Source organism: Motacilla alba, chromosome 28, assembly GCF_015832195.1.
Source record: "Motacilla alba alba isolate MOTALB_02 chromosome 28, Motacilla_alba_V1.0_pri, whole genome shotgun sequence".
Taxonomy (NCBI): Eukaryota; Metazoa; Chordata; class Aves; order Passeriformes; family Motacillidae; genus Motacilla; species Motacilla alba.
Window position 1 is genome coordinate 2,132,053 of NC_052043.1, and position 15,730 is coordinate 2,147,782.

General features: G+C 59.9%; 1 protein-coding gene across 1 annotated transcript; it reads right to left on the reverse strand.

Moving 5' to 3' along the window:
• Nucleotides 1-977: 977 nt before the first annotated feature.
• On the reverse strand, nt 978-15,653 carry POLRMT (RNA polymerase mitochondrial). Its single transcript, XM_038163835.1, has 21 exons — nt 15,552-15,653; nt 14,564-14,659; nt 13,429-14,057; nt 12,667-12,797; nt 11,468-11,654; nt 10,900-11,049; nt 10,618-10,785; nt 10,119-10,289; nt 9,443-9,682; nt 8,429-9,208; nt 8,017-8,139; nt 6,236-6,358; nt 5,178-5,357; nt 4,988-5,074; nt 4,612-4,725; nt 3,993-4,042; nt 3,623-3,721; nt 3,219-3,291; nt 2,666-2,748; nt 2,228-2,307; nt 978-1,654 (listed from the first exon to the last, which is right to left on the reverse strand). The coding sequence occupies exons 1-21, from the start codon at nt 15,607-15,609 to the stop codon at nt 1,605-1,607; spliced, it is 3,672 nt and encodes a 1,223-aa protein (XP_038019763.1). The 5' UTR covers nt 15,610-15,653; the 3' UTR covers nt 978-1,604.
• Between the last annotated feature and the right edge of the window lie 77 nt (nt 15,654-15,730).

Here is a 15,730-nt window from a genome sequence, read left to right on the forward strand (position 1 = left end):
CACTCCGGGGCTGGGGGTGAGCACGGCCCCGTGTCCCCGTAGGCAGCGCTAGGACGGAGGCAGGCGCTGGAGCCCGAGCCCTGGGGCTGGGGCAGGCACCTGCCGAGCGTGCCAGGTGCCTGTGCGTGTGTTGTGCGTGTGTGGGCGTGTGTGCAGGTGTGTGTGTGTGTGTGTGTGCACGCGTGCCTCGCTGCCTCGCACTCTGGAGCCTTCCACGTTGAATGTACCGCGAGCGCGGGGCCCGCGCCAGCCCCGGCACCCTGCGGCCGAGCAGCCGGAGGGACAGGGCCCCACTCCAAGCGTCCACTTTCCCATCCAGCCCATCCTGTGCAATAAACGTCAGCAGCTGACAGAGCTACGCACGACTCCGGCTCTGCTTCTTCGCCACCGTCCCTCCCTGCCGCGCCTCCCACTCCTCGTGCCTGCCCCGGGAGCTGGAACGCTGGGCACAGCCCCAGCTCAGGCTGTGGGATGCAGCTTTGTCCTTTGAAGAGCTGCCTCCCTTGCCAGGAAAGCCACAAGGTGAAAAGCCTCTGCCAGCAGCTTTCCCCGCGCTCCAGCAGCCGCCAGGAAGAAGCTGGGTGCGGGCTGATTGTGAGCCTGTGGTTATAGGCCACAGCTGAGAACTGGGCCAAACACAGCTCCAGCTGCAAGGTGCAACCATCTCCAGCACCAGCCCAGTGGAGAGGAGGTCTGGGAAGCCACAGTGCAGTGAGAAGGGGAGGCTCCTGGCTGGAAAAGCTGCAGTTGACCCCTGTGAGAGTCCAGTTCCCGCTGTAGCTGCACTGGCACAATTCCATGTTTCTGCTACAAAAGCATTTTCAGAATGTGACACCCTGTGCCCAACCAGTCAGCAGAGCAGCGCCAGACTGGGAGGCAGCAATCCCACCTCCCCGTGCCCCTGGCAAAGACAGGGGTCAGGCAAAGATTTTAGAGGACACGGGCCCCATCCTGTATTTCAAAAAACATTTTATTTACAATATTATACACGTTGACCCCCAAGTTAGTGGTTTAGTGGTTTTTCCTGCCTGAGCCCCAGTGAGCAGCAGCAAAACTCATCCCTGGAAAACAGAGTGAAGAGCAGAAGCTGCACTATGGAGGGTGAGGACAGTGCCCAGAGCTGGAGCAGAGCACAGAGCAGCACCTGCCCTGTGGCCACGAGCAGGGCTGGGGCTCCTGCTGTGGCCAGGTCAGTCGCCTGCCCTGCCAAGTGTGAGCCCTGCTGGTGGAGAGGGAAGGAGAGGGACAGCACCCCAGGACAGGCAACGGCAGGCAAAGCTCAGTGCTCACAGCACTGGGGTGAGGGCTGAGGGGAGCCACCCTGGCTCCTGCCACCCCTGTGCCCCCAGCCCAGAGCTGCAGCCCTCTGCAGGGCTTGGTGCCCTCTCCCCGTGCTGGGACAGGGGTGACAGCAAACAGTGCAGAGCCCCTGTCCCCCACCAGCTGCTCCAGCAGAGTCCCAGCACCTCAGAGTGAGGCAGGGCTCCTGCTGGGCTGGAGGCTGCACCTTCTTCCCTGGGATGTGGGACAGAGGAGCATTGCAGGCCCGTGCCCACCATGGCTGGAGGTCCAGCGGTATCCCAGGGCCCTGTGGGCTGCCAGGCTCAGCTGAAGAAATACGTGGAATCCATCACTTGCTTCAGGTTGAATTCACCTGAGGGGAGCAAAGGAGAGGTCAGAGGAGAGCGAGGTGGGGATGGACGGGGTGAGGGAAGTGGCTTCAGTGTACAAAGGATCCCTGCCCCTGGACCGTGCTGCCCATGGAGCCACTCCACAGAGGTCAGGCAGAGCCAGATGGCCTGGCAGACACAGGGCTGAGGGATTAGAAGGAGTTAAACTAATTGCCTTAATCCCATTGCATGTATATCATCTCTATCCTGGCAATTACCATGCCGAGGCCCTCGCTCCCATCTCCGAGCAAATGCTCGTGGTTGGAAACAGATGGGAGCAGAACAAGAGCAGGATGGGAAGAGCTGGGTCAGCCCGGGGGAAATCCCAGGGACTCGGCGAGGACGGCAGGGAGCACTCACAGGAATGCTACAGGGGAATGTGGACACGCTGGACTGCTCTGCCCCATGGCTCTGCAGTCCAGCACAGGAGAGGAAACCTGATCCAAGGAGACAGCTCTGGCTGTTTGCCTTTTGGTGGTTTTGGGGGCCACTCCATCTCACTCCCCTTGTCTCCAAAATGCTCCTGAGCTCTGCATGTTCCTGTCCCATGCTCCTACCTGTCCTGGGGACATTTGACAGCTGCTCCATCAGTCTCTTCTGCCAATGGGCTATGGGCTCTGTGCTGGAGCTGGATGAACTAGAAGCAAGCAAATAAACACAGGTTATCTGGAACCAGGCACACCCTCCTCTGCTCCCTAATGCAGCCTCTGACAATAGGATTCAGCTCTTCCAAAACAGACCACGCACCCCAGAGTGAGAGCAGGAGCCCAGCCCCAGCAGCCCAGGGCAGGCCTCAAGGCTGCCAAACCCTGCCCTGGTTCTGCAGCAAGAGGGTGCAGAGCCCTTGGTTTTTCCACAGCTGCTGAAGGTGATTTGGGTGTCAGGCAAGAAGGAAGGACAGCTTCCCTCCAGAGCAACTCCCAGGCAGGTGACACAACCTGCGAGCACCTGGACATGACCTCTGTGAGGTGGAGGCCCCAACAGGTCAGGAATACCTGCAATACTTCTCCAGCATGAACTCAGACAGATCCTGCAGAATCTTCTCGCTGTGCAGAGCCACGAACTGCTGCCGACAGACCTGAGCCAGGGAGACAGCAGTGAGGTGCAGCTCAGCGGGTGTTTTCTCTCCTTCCCACAGTGACAGGTCAGAGGTGAGGGGCAGGGAAAGCAGCAGGAGTGGGAAGGGGGGGCTGCCAGACAAGGGTGAAGGGAATCAGCCTGGGGAGGTGTGAAGCAGAGGTTGACCCTCATTAGCACAAAAGCCCTTGGGTAGGAGCCAGGGCAGGGCAGGGGCACTGGCTGCCAGGGCTGTGTTTAGTGCCTGTCCCCACAGATTCTCCCCACACACTCCCTGCAGAGTGGGAGGAGAAGGGGCACCAGGAAATCAGGAAATCAGTTGTGACCGCCAGCAAACATCCCAGGTTCAACCTCACCCGGGTGAATCAATCAGCCTATGGAGCAAAGCCCAGGGGAGGCGAGGCCTGGCAGGGGCCCAGAGCACAGATCAGCAAGACCTTGCTCACAAGGGAGCCAGGAGGACACTTTTACCTGGTTCATGACATCCACGGTGAGCGCGTGAGTCCAGTAGCAATCGTGGACTGAGACGAAGGTCAGGCCCTTCCTGGGAGGAGGCAGAGGTGCCATGAAGCAGTGCTGAGACCCCTCTGTGTGATGGACCCACCCCACGGAGAACCTCTGGCTGGGACAGGAGCAGGGACCACACGAGAGGGGGACTCCCTGCACAGCAGCTTTTCAGAGGGAGGTGGCCGGTCCCAGGATCTCTCTGTCCCTGTCCCTGCCCTGCTGCCTCCTCTCCTTCTCTGCCAGGAACCCCAAATGCCCACCCACCAGGGACTCTCAGTCCCATGTGGTGCTTTGTCCCAGCAATGCTCTCCCAGCAGAGTCCTGAGCCAGGGAAGAATCAGGTGAGAGCCCCGCTGCCCTCTCCCTACCTGAGGCAGTGCAGTGCTGTGAGCATCATGTGTGTGGAGTCCAGAGAGTGGATGAAGTTGGGGGGAAAGGCATTCTTCTGCTTCACAGTGTCAGGTTTCCTGCAGGACAAAGCAGGGCACAGAGGAGCTGGGGCATTTCAGGGCCAGAGATGACAGCACTGGCACAGAGACAGTGACACCCCAGCCTGGGGGTGAGGGGGCTGCCCTGAAGGGCCCCAAAGCCCTGCTGCTGTGTCCTGCTGTCTGCAGCTCAGGGGTAACAACAGGAGCTCTGGCACTCCCTGACAGCTTCCCTGAGAGGAAGGCCTTGTCCCCAGAGCACAGGCTGGGGTCAGCAGGGGTGCAGTGCAGGCCATGGTTTTGTACTTACTGGCTGCTGTTGGAGGTTTTCACACTCAAGCGCTGCATGCCACAATTCAGCTGTGGGGAGAGAGGGGACCAGCTGTCACCCTGCACTGCCTGGCAGCACGGTGGGCTGGGCACTGCCCCACTCTTCTGGAGAGGGCTCTGTGCCTTCCCAGGGTGTCCCAGAACCATGGGCAGTGCCCAGTGACACTTTGCCCAGCTCCTCTCCTGAGGGTGCTGGCAGGCATCTGAACCCCTTCACCCTCTCGGGGTGAACTGGCCCGGGAAGGGCTGCTGGAGCCGGGCTGGGGGCTGTGAGTCAGCACAGCAGCACGTGGGAGGTGACAGCACTGAGACTGAGTCACAGGAGCCCTGAGGAGGCTCCCAGAGCAGGGAACGGCCCGTGCCCCAACTGCCTGAGTGGGATGGAGCCACAGAGCTTCCTCACCAGCTCACCCACACACTCCAGGCTCTGCAGGGAGCCGTGAGGCTGGAGGATGTGCCTGCACTCAGGGATCCTACCTGCTCTGCAGGCTCACCCACCAGCGATGCCAACCTGCCGGGCCTTAGCCCAGGCTGTCCTCTCCCTGCTCCCACCATGGCACAGGGAGGGTGGGCTATGACATCTGCCACGGGACACTCACCACGGTGGACCTGGAGCGATAGTAGGGCTGGATGATGGGCAGCCCCAGAGGTGTGACCCACTCCACCGTCCGGCCCGACTGGGCAATGAGCTTGGCACTCTCCGTCAGCCAGTTCTGAAGAAGAGGGGAGGAAGCAGCTGGAATTAGTGAAGAGCTGGGAGACCCCATCCCCTCCCAGCACAGGCCACCCTCACTCCTGCCACAGACTGACAGTGCTCACTGGGGGGTTTGGCACAGTCCCACACCTCTGGGCTGGGGCAGCAGGATGCTCTCTGGGCCAGGAGAACCATCTCCCCCCATGAAGCATCCCTTTGTCTATGCATGAATGGACCAGGGAAGAAGACAAAGTGGAGGTAAAGGGCAACAGGCTCCTTACCTGGATATCTCGAGTCGCTGAGAACATCTCCTTGATGCTGTTGAACACCTGCTTCACCAGATAATGAGATGCTTCCCACAAGTACTCCTGGCACAGACCAGAGGCAGAGCCGTGGGTCACACAAAGGGACAGCCAAAGACAGAGAGGGAAGTGACGGGACCCAGGGAGGGGGGACACACAGGAGTGCTACCTCGGGGAACTCATCGATCTCCTTGAGGCGTTTCTCAATCTGCAGGCGGCCGCCGTAGCGAGTGACCCCGTACACCACCGTCATCACCGTCTGCTTCACCACCTTGCGGCTGATGAAGCCCTGCAGCACCTGGGCAATCTTCAACCCCCGCTCAGCATCCTTCTTCCGGAACTCCTCCACCTGAGCGGAGTGCCTCTGAGTCAGGGCTGGCACGAGCCACGCTGGCTGGAGCCCCCTCCATGGCTGGTGGCCTGTGGGACCCTCCCAGCCAGCTCAAGCTCCCATCAGGATGCCTGCAGCCCATTTTCCCCACCCTGGATAACAGAAGGCACCTGCTGAAGGGATCCAGCATGGATAACCGTGCCTGCAGAGCCTTCCCTGCTGCCTCAGCACTGTCCCTTGGCAACCGGGTGGTGCCAGCTGGGACAAGGGCACAGCTCGACTGTGGCTCAGAACTTGGGTTCTCCTGCCTCTGCCCTCCAGTGATAACTGAGCAAGCCCTGCACCCCCATGAACTCTTCCTGCTCTCTGCTGTGGTGCTGCCTGGAGAAAACCTGCTGAGACCCAGATGGGAGATGCAGGATGCAACGCCAGCTGAACGAGGCTCTCAGCACTCTCCCAGTGGCAAATTTCACATCACATCTCGCCAAAGAAACCAAAGACTTTGTAGCAGGACCAAGGCTGGATCTCTACCCACTCCCTCCAACTCAGCTCAAGGATGAAAAATCTTATAACCCACGGGCCAGCCAGCTGTGACCAAGGGATGAGGAACATCCCTTGCTCTCTTCCACCTCTCCAGCCTAGTTCTCCTGGGCTTCATTCAGGACAAGTGAGGACAGCAGAAATCCCAGGGGATCTCTCACAGCCACCTCCCTGAGGACAGATCTCCAGTCAGATCCACTTGGGGACAGATAATCACTGTCTCTGCCCAGTTCATGCCTCCCCAGCCCTCTGCACACTCATCCCCACCTTTCTCCTTGGGAGTGGGAGTCACCCTGTGCACACCAAGAGGAGAAGGCAGGTCCAAAAAGACACTGTGTGTCCCCACAGTGCCTCACCTGCTGGGCCACTGCACTGTAGACGTCCTGAGGGAGCCCAGAGGGCACCAGGTTGACGGAGGCAGCGCCGCTGAGATCCCGGCCAAGCGCTGCATAGTGCTGCAGCCCATTGCAGGAGCCATCCTGCAGCATGAGGGAAACGAGGAGTCAGTGTGTGGACAGAGCCCTGCTCATCTGCCCCCTCCCCATGCACAGGTACCCTGGGCTCAGGGGGCCATTATTTCCCTCCCCCTCTTCAGAGCAGTGACCAGCTCCCACCAGTGACCATTTGCCTTCTGGCCAGGCTTCCTGATGAGTCCATCCCTAACTACTGTGACCTGTGAGGTTTAAAATCAGAAAGCTCACATCACCACCTCTGCGGGTTTCCAAAGACATCAGAGCTCTGCGGAAACACTGAAAACCAGAAAACTGGGAAAACACCGAATATATCTGGGGTGCTAAAAGCAGCCCCAAAAGCCAGCACTCAAAAGAACCTCAGCAGTGGGATCAGAGGCAGGAAGAGGCAGGCCAAGCCAGAGATGCCTCAGGAAGCCCCAGCTGGCTCTGCAGCTCCAGCCAGCTGCACTGCCAGCAGATGAAAACATCCCTCTGACAGAAACCTGCTCCCACCCAGATTTCCCAAAGCTGCATCGGAGGCACGGTGAGTGTCTGCCACAGCAGCTGCCCTTGCAGCCCTCCTGGAACCAACAGCAGCTTGGGTGAGACAGACAGGACCTGAAGGATGGTGCAGGAAGATCTCGGTGCTCCCCAGACTGCTCTGGCAGCGCTGTTTCTCACAGATGTGCTGCTGTTCCTGGCCCCTGTGCTCAGGCTCCCCCTGGTCACAGGGAGCCACAGATACCCCAGGACTGTCAGGTTCCTCAAGCAGGGCCCCGTTTCTCCTGCACCCTCTCCCCACTCCCTGCAGTGCGGAAAGGCAGCGCCAGGACCTGACGGCTCTGTTAATTGAGCACTGATGACTCAGGCTGAACGAGACTCTGGTACCCTCCAGAAGAAGTCCTTGCTGATATTTCATTAGCTGCACCCTCCACACACCCCCAGCTGCTCTCTTGACCTTTTGTTGTCATCAAAATATCAGACCTGGCTGTCTCATGTATATTCCAGGCTATCACTACTGGCAGAAGAACTGCTGCCCTCCCCACTTAGTCATGGCCACTTGATCTCCTCGTAAGAGAAAGGAACAGCCACCCCTTACCCATGGCCACCATCAGCCTGGTCCCTGTGCAGCCAGGGAGGACAGGTGCCTTCAGGGAGCTGAGCAGCACCTGAGCAGGGACAGGGCACATGGTGACAGGCCACTGAAGGTAGGGAACAACCACTTCTGTCCCCGTGCCCTCCCTCAGAGCTCCAGATCTGCCATATTGGCTCTTGCAGAGCTGCTTGGCTTCAGCCTCGGAGCAGGAGTGGAGCAAAGGCCTCCAAAGCACAGCTCTGAGCACTCCAGACAGCCAGGTGTTGCCCTGCTGGGCCAACTTCCAGTCCTGCTCCTGTGGCTGCAGAAGGTGACACTGGCCTGGCTCTCACCCTGCAGCAGCTGCCAGCGAGCTCCCAGCTGGGCTCTGCTCGAGCCAAGGGAAGCGAGGCAGCCCTCGGTTGTACCAGCTCATGGATGGCTGCAGGCAGCAGCAAATCACCAGAGTTCTCATGCCAAAAGGCCAAACACTGCATTTCCATTCCTAAGAAAACCCAGCCACGTGGAGCTTGCAGAGCTGGAGACCTGGATGCTCCTTTCCTGTGCTGCTGAGCCTCACAGGGGCCATGAGGATCTGCCGGGTTCCTACCTGGTGAACTGGGAAGTGGGAGATGTAGGCTGCCGGGTCTGGGGACCTTGAGGCTTTGGCGATTTCCATACAGCATGCCAAGGCTTGCCAGGGCTCATCCGTGTCCATCCACCACTTCCTGCCCTGGGAATGAGAAAGTCCAGGCTGGTGGGAGCAGGCAGTGCTCCTGCACCCCTCAAATCACAGGCAGGAGCCCCTGAGCACCTGGCATACACTGGGCATCACACCTCCTCCCACCATGCCTCCACTTCCCTGGTTTTTCATCATGTTTTCAGACAGGAACAGGTTACTCAGGAATCTCTGCATTGCCTTCTCCCTTTTTACCTCTCAAAAGTCTATCTTCCATAATGTTCTTGTTACAAAATCGATTCTGATTTCCGTTTTATTTCACCTCCCAGAAGCTCCCACATACCGTGAGCGGGTGGTCAGCCGAGTCCAGGATGTCCTCCATGATTTCATTGGCATACTCCAGCCGCTCCTCCAAGGCATTCTTCTTCTTCAGCCCCGTCAGGTTGATGAGGTGGATCTTCAGCCAGTCCAGTCCCTTGGGCCCCAGTGGCCTCCCCTCTGCAAACAGCAGGATGGCCCGGGTGACATCGTTGCCCAGGTGGTTGAAATAGGGCGGGCACGGGTAAGTCCTGCCACGGAAGTCCATGTTGTGAGGGAACCAGAACACCTTGTCCCTGACGTAGTTGGCGATGGAGAGCTTGTAGAGCGCGTCCATGCGCAGGCTGTGCATCTCTGCAGTCTTCTTCTTGCACAGGAACATCTCGTGCTTGAAGGACTTGCTCCAGGTGGAGGAATTGCCGGGAGGGGTGGGAGGCTTGGGAGCCTCCGAGAGGGGTGGTGGGATGTCCAGCTTCTCGTCCCCTTTGTCGTTGAAGATGGAGATGATGATATCCAGCACTGGCTGGTTGATCTTCCAGGCGCAGTTGCCCAGCTGGTTCAGGGCATCCAGCACGGGGTGGAGGTTCACGAGGGGACACTGCTCCAGGAGCAGCTGGTGGTGGGTGGTCTCATCCATGAAACGCATCAGCTTGGTGTCGTTGAGGACAAAGGCACCGAAACTGGGGGACGTCCAGGGCACCGGGGGGCACAGCATGGGCATGGCAGAGGAGTTGAAGGTCAGCGTGGTCTCCGCAGCGTTTGACACAAGCTGGGAGAAGATGGGATGGGGCCTTATCAGCCCAACCTGGAGAGGAGGATCAGCAGCAGAGGATTAGGGCTGGAGTGTGGAAGAGCCTGTGGTCACTCAGCCATTCCACAAGGATCATGCCAAGCAAGGAGAGCACCCACACAGAATCAAGAGCTCCTCAAAGCATCCCCGAGCAGGAATGGCAGCAAGGACACAAAAGGGCCTTGCAAGGGTCTGATTTTGAGGAAGGGGCATCCTGCACAGCCCTAGAGCCCCCAGGATGAGGCTCACCTGCCAGTTACTGTAGAAGGAGTAGACGTGGTAGAGGACAGGGATAGGCTTGGACTCCAGGCGACGATTGAGGATGTTCCTGGGCACCTTAACAGCCTTCACCAGGAGCTCCAGCATGTGCATGCCCAGGCGCATGAGGAGCACACACGGCCAGCTTGAGGTCTTCAAGTTCAGGGAAGGCCCAAAGCCTGCTTCTGCCACCAGCTTCTCCCAGTATTCCCGTGGCAAGTACTGTTTAGGCTGGGAAGTGGAGGGAGAAAATGGAGTCAGCTGGAGAGGCTTTGCTGGGTGGGATCAATCTGCCTGGGATGTGGCTCTGAGAAGGACTCTCCTATCTTCGTGTCCCCAAAGGGCCTCCCTGATGGGGGTGTTTGGGGAAGGAGGTCTGAGGAGGCTGGGCTGAGCCTAACAGTGAGAATGGGAACAGTGGCACTGCAAAGTCCTTCCTCTTGCCACACCCCAGTGCTGACACCCTGTCCCCACATCATCCTGCCCCTCCTGCCCAGACTGCAGACCTGCCTGATCTATGAGCACTCAGCTCTGAGAACAACCTGCTCACCTGGTCCTTGAGGTGCCCAGGGGAGCAGCCTTGGCCCCTTTCTCCCCTCTTGTCCTCTCCAGCCCCGTAAGGCCCAAAGCTTTCCTGCATGGGGCTCCTGGCTCCAGGGGCTCCTACCTGGCTGTCCTTTGCCAGCAGCTGGATGTAGTTCTCATAGATCTCCTGCACCTTGTCCAGCTGCCCGCTGCGCAGCTTCCTCTGGATGACGTACCTGTCGTAGACTTTGGAGCCCAGCTCCCTGGCCAGGACAGCCAGGGACTCACCTTGAGGAGACAGATCATTGAGGACCTGGGAAAGGGGAAGGCAAAGAGGGTCTTAGGAAGGAGGAACAGAGAGACACAGCAGAGAGACAGAGCGGGAGTTAAAGCTGCTGCGCAGGGAGCACAGAAAGATGCTGATTTCCATGATACTGAACAGATGGTGAGGAAGGAAAAACAACCAGGACAGAGCACGGATTTCTCTGGCTGCTCTGCAGAGGGAGCAGACAGCCTGCAGCTCATAACCTGGTAAACGTCTCAGGAAATTCCGATTTGGCCAAGTGGAACATTAGTGCTCTGTGACAGCCCCGTGGCTGATAGTCCACCCTCACTCCTGGGAGGGTAGGGCAGGCTCCTACCTGCAGCATGATGTCCACATATTCCTTATCTGGCAGCAGACACAGGTAGGGGTAGAGGACGCTGTACTTTGACAGCCTCTTGGGCCTGGCCATGCTGCGCTTGGAATTCTGCAGGGCCTGGAGGATGGCATCGTGCCACTGGGAGCGGAGGGTGCCCAGCAGCTCACGCTGCATGGAAAAGGAAAGAAGAGAGCTGGTCAGCATGAGCTGCCCCCTCTTGAGCTCATGGACCCTCATCTCTCCCCCACGGGTCCCGAGGGCTGCCCCAGACCCGAGCTTTACCGCTTTGACAGCCTGTGGGGTCAGGGGCTTGGCTGCCTCCACTGACTCGATGGTCACGGTGTTCTTCAGCTCCATCTCCAGCTGCTGCTGGAAGCGCTCCTGCAGCTCCTTCACGGAGAAATCCAGCTTGGGGTACGACCCCATCGTCTCCTACAATGGGAGAGAGACAGGCAGTGCCAAAAGTGGGAGGAAGAGAAGCCATGCTCATTCTCCCAGCTACCCTTCAAGAGGCTTGTGGTACAATTCTGGGTTGAAAGCACCTTGCTGGGACCTCTGGGTCCAGAGGTCTCTGGCAGACATGGGTGCTCTGCTCCCATGTTAGGGGCAAGCACCTCCCCAAGCATCCCCTCCCATGCATGGAGGCCATCCCCAGCCCCCTGCAAGCCCTCTGCTTTGCTGTTTCCCTGTAAGGCTGTTAGTAACATCATTCATTTGATGATTCGTGGACTATTGGGCAGAGATCAGGTTAAAAGGTTCTTTCTTGCTAGCCCTCCCCTGGGCTGTACCTAAGAACACCTGTGAACACCACCTGGTGAGCTTCAACACCCCCCTGAGTGCTGTGGCTTACTCTGGAGTAGAAGTCCTGGAGCAGAGAAGACCTGCAGATCTTGGGGCTGGGTGGAGGAGGCAGCTGGTAGTTGGGCTGGACAGTCCTGATGGCCCACAGCACCATCTCCTTCTCATCTTCCTCAAACAGGCACTTTTGGAAGAGCTCATCCACATGGAAGCCACTGCTGTTCAGCTGCTGCAGGTATCTGAGGAGGGGCAGACAGGACAGGCTCGATCTTCCCCAAGGGCCTGAGCATGTTGTACAGGAGCTGCTGGGGCAGGAGCTGCCTCAGCACAGCCCGTCCCACAAGGTCACCACCCGCCTCAGGTTACAGGGATCGGGTGTCCATCCCTCAGCCTGCACTGCTGCAGAGCTCCCTGGGCAGGGAGGCCACTGCAGGACCCAGCTGCCCACAGGCAGCCCCGCAGCCTGTGCTGCACCGACACAGCTCCACACATCCAGCACAGTCACTGCCAGCCCCCTCGGAGCCAGCTGACTGGAGATATTCCCCTGAAGGCATCTGGAATGTGTCAGCAGCCAAAGGACAGAGAGCAGTGATACATCCCTGAGGTTCAGCACGAGTGCATCAGAAGCTTTCTCCATCCTCTGGAGAGGAGCTGGCTCTGCCTCCAGCCTCAGGCACTGCCCCTAGGCACAGCCTGTGGGATCCTCCAGGGCTCTTTCAGCTGCTCCCTTTAGCACTGACACTTTCCTGTCCATTATGCTCCATAAAATCAACCTGACTCTCCTGACCAAGCTCCTCTGGAGAGCCCTGCAGGAACCAGCTTTGTGACTGAGCCCACCAAAAAGGGCAAACTCCACACAAGTGCCACGAAAACAAACAGAGGAGCCAAGCCATTCCCAAGCCATTCCCAGCAGGCAGCAATGGAGGGGCCAGAAGGAGCGAGACGCCTGGGATGGGTGTGGAACCAAGGAGTCCCTGACAGCAGAGGGCCTCTCCCAGCCCAGCTCTGGGGGAACAGTGCCTGTCCTCACCTTCCACATCTCCTCTCCCTGCACAATCTCACACAAACTCCCCAGCAGCTGGGGGTGGCAGGGAGGGTGCTCTGCCCACCCCAAAATCCAGCCACGAGGAGCGGCTCGGAGCATCTCCAGGTGGGCACACAGAAGGGACAGCTCTTCCTGACCCTGACCCGCCACATCTCCCAGCTCACCAAGCACAGCATGTGGAGCTGCTGCCCCAAGGCAGGCGTTACCTCAGGATGGCTTTGGGAGGGGACTGGTTCCGACCCAGGCACTCCAGGGCCACGGCATAGGAGTCCAGGTTGGGCTGGAAGCCATCAGCCACCAGGATGGAAAACAATCGGTCCAGGCGGTTCAGGCAGCCCTGCAGGTGAGAAGGGAAGGGGGCACCCTGAGAAGGGCAGGGGGCTGTGCACACACTGAGAAGGGCAGGGGGCTGTGTACACACTGAGGAGGGCAGGGGGCTGTGCACACACTGAGGAGGGCAGGGGGCTGTGCACACACTGAGGAGGGCAGGGGGCTGTGCACACACTGAGAAGGGCAGGGGGCTGTGCACACCCTGAGGAGGGCAGGGGGCTGCGTGCCCTGAGAAGGGCAGGGGGCTGTGCACACACTGAGGAGGGCAGGGGGCTGTGCACACACTGAAAAGGGCAGGGGGCTGCGTGCCCTGAGAAGGGCAGGGGGCTGTGCACACACTGAAGAGGGCAGGGGGCTGTGCACACACTGAGGAGGGCAGGGGGCTGTGCACCCTGACAGCAACAGCTCTAAAATCACAGCTCCACGCCCCTCTACTGTTCAGATTTAGTCAGGTCTACCCTACCCTTTCCCCACTCCTTTCTTCCTCTCAAAGGCACCTCACACGGATCTGTGCCTCAGGCCAGCTCAGTCCCCCTTGCCAGAAGCCCTGCTCGAACACTTGCTGAAGTGACAAGCACAGGTGAAACCAGCTGGAGGCTCTCCTCGCGAGCCAGCCCCTCTCCCACCCGGCTCGGTACCTTCCTGGCCCAGATGCGCATGACGATGTTGAAGGCACCCACGTCCAGCACCTTCCTCTTCACCGGAGAGCTGCGGCACAGCAGCAGGTACCTCTCAGCCTCCTCGGCCTGCTGCAGGAACAGGAAGCACTCCAGGTTGCCCTGGACGGTCTGCTGCAGCACCTGCTCGTTACTCTTGTCCTTTGGCATCTGCTGAGGCCTCTTCAGCTCTGCAGCTCCCTTCACTTCCACCACCCTGGGCTTGCTGTGGGGGCTGCCGGAGCTCTGGTTCCAGGCAGCAGCTACTTTTGTCTTTGGGATCTTTGGGCTCTTCGGGCTCTTCATGGATTTTGCTTTGGGTGTGGCCTCTGCCTTGGCCTGACCCTGCAGAGCCAGCTGGGAGGCAGCGCTGCCCAACTCCTGCTTCATCTTTGGCTGCTGGCTGTACATCTCCTTCTGCAGCTTCTTGGCCCAGGTGCTGGACTGGGCCTGGCTGTGACCCTGTGCCCTGGGAACGGGCTGCTTCTCCTTGGGGCCAGGGACCTCAGCCTCCTGGTACTTGTCATTGTCCAGTGCAGCCAGATCCACTTTGCTGACTGTCACCTCTGGGACGTTACTGCCTTGGAGCTGCTTCGCCCGAGCTTTCAGCACTAGTGGGAAACAGAGAGGTGATGGGAGACAAGGCACAGCAAAAGGCTCTGTCCTGTTCTCACCCTGGAAATACTAGGGCCATGCTCAGAAAAAAGGGTTCACACAAGAGTTTCATCCCTCCTTGGCCAGCTCTGCTCCCAAACAGAGATACCAACCTCTGTTTCTCTGAGATCTACCTGCAAGCTGGAGCCCACCCCAGCATAACGGGAGCCCACCCCAGCATCCCGGGAGCCCGCCCCAGCATCCCGGGATCCCGCCCCAGCATCCCGGGATCCCGCCCCAGCATCCCGGGATCCCGCCCCAGCATCCCAGGAACCCGCCCCAGCATCCCAGGAGCCCGCCCCAGCATCCCAGAAACTCACCCCAGCATCCCAGGAACCCGCCCCAGCATCCCAGGAACCCGCCCCAGCATCCCAGGAACCCAGCAGTGTCACTGCCAGGGAAAAAGCAGCAGCCCAGGCTGGTCTGCCTGCTGTCTGCTCACTGAGTCTCTCCCAGCACTCACCTTCCAGCAGCTCTGTCCTCTCACAAGGGCCATTTCTGTTTGCCTTCTCCTTGGTGCTGGCAGAGGAATAGCTCCTGAAGATTCTCCATGGAACCCCTGCCATGAAGAACGCAGAGGTGGAGGGGTCAGAGGAAGCTTCACAGCCTCAAGCACTCCCTGTGCCCCACTCTGCCCCATGGCCCCAGCTGGACACAGCACGGACAGAGTGAGCGAGGGATGTTTCTCAGCAGCAGCACGGGAGGGCAGGAGGGACAGCGACACCCCTCACCCCCAAAAACCAGAGGCTCATTAGGAACATGAGCCCAGGGACACCCAACAGCAGGGCAGGAGGGACAGCGACACCCCGAGACCCCCCAAAAACCAGAGGCTCATTAGGAACATGAGCCCAGGGACACCCAGCAGCAGGGCAGGAGGGACAGGGACACCCCTCACCCCCAAAAACCAGAGGCTCAGAAGGAACATGAGCCCAGGGACACCCAGCAGGAGGGCAGGAGGGACAGGGACACCCCTCACCCCCAAAAACCAGAGGCTCAGAAGGAACATGAGCCCAGGGACACCCAGCAGGAGGGCAGGAGGGACAGGGACACCCCGAGACCCACCAGAACCAGAGGCTCAGAAGGAACATGAGCCCAGGGACAGCACAAAGCCCAGCGCTGTCAATGGGGTGGCAGCACCCCGAGACCCCCAGAGCAGGCAGGCGCTATTCCCCAGCTGGGACACGACCCAGAGCCCCCGGAGCAGCCCTTTGGAGAGTAACAACATCCCGGCGCTTCCACAGCCCCGACTCTACCCCTGGGGTGCTCACGACGCAAAAAAAAACAACCCTCCCATCTTCCAGGTGCATCCCAGAGAGCGCTCAGCATCGTGGGACGTCCCGGCCCAGCCCCGTCCGCACACTCGGGCCGTGTCCCGGTCTCGTCGTGTCCCCGCGGTCCCTCCATGCCCCCCCGGTGCCTCCGTGTGCCCGCCGGTCCCCGCTGCCGCTCACCGGGCCCCCCGAGCCCGCCCGGGCCCCTCAGCACCGCCCGCAGCCTCAGCAGCGACATCCCCGGGCCACGCGCGCCGCGCGCCGCCGCGCATGCGCCGCCCCGCCGCGGGGCACGCCGGGAGCGCGAGTCCCGCCGCGCCGGACTACAGCTCCCGTGGGGCGGCGCGGCCGCGCCCCGC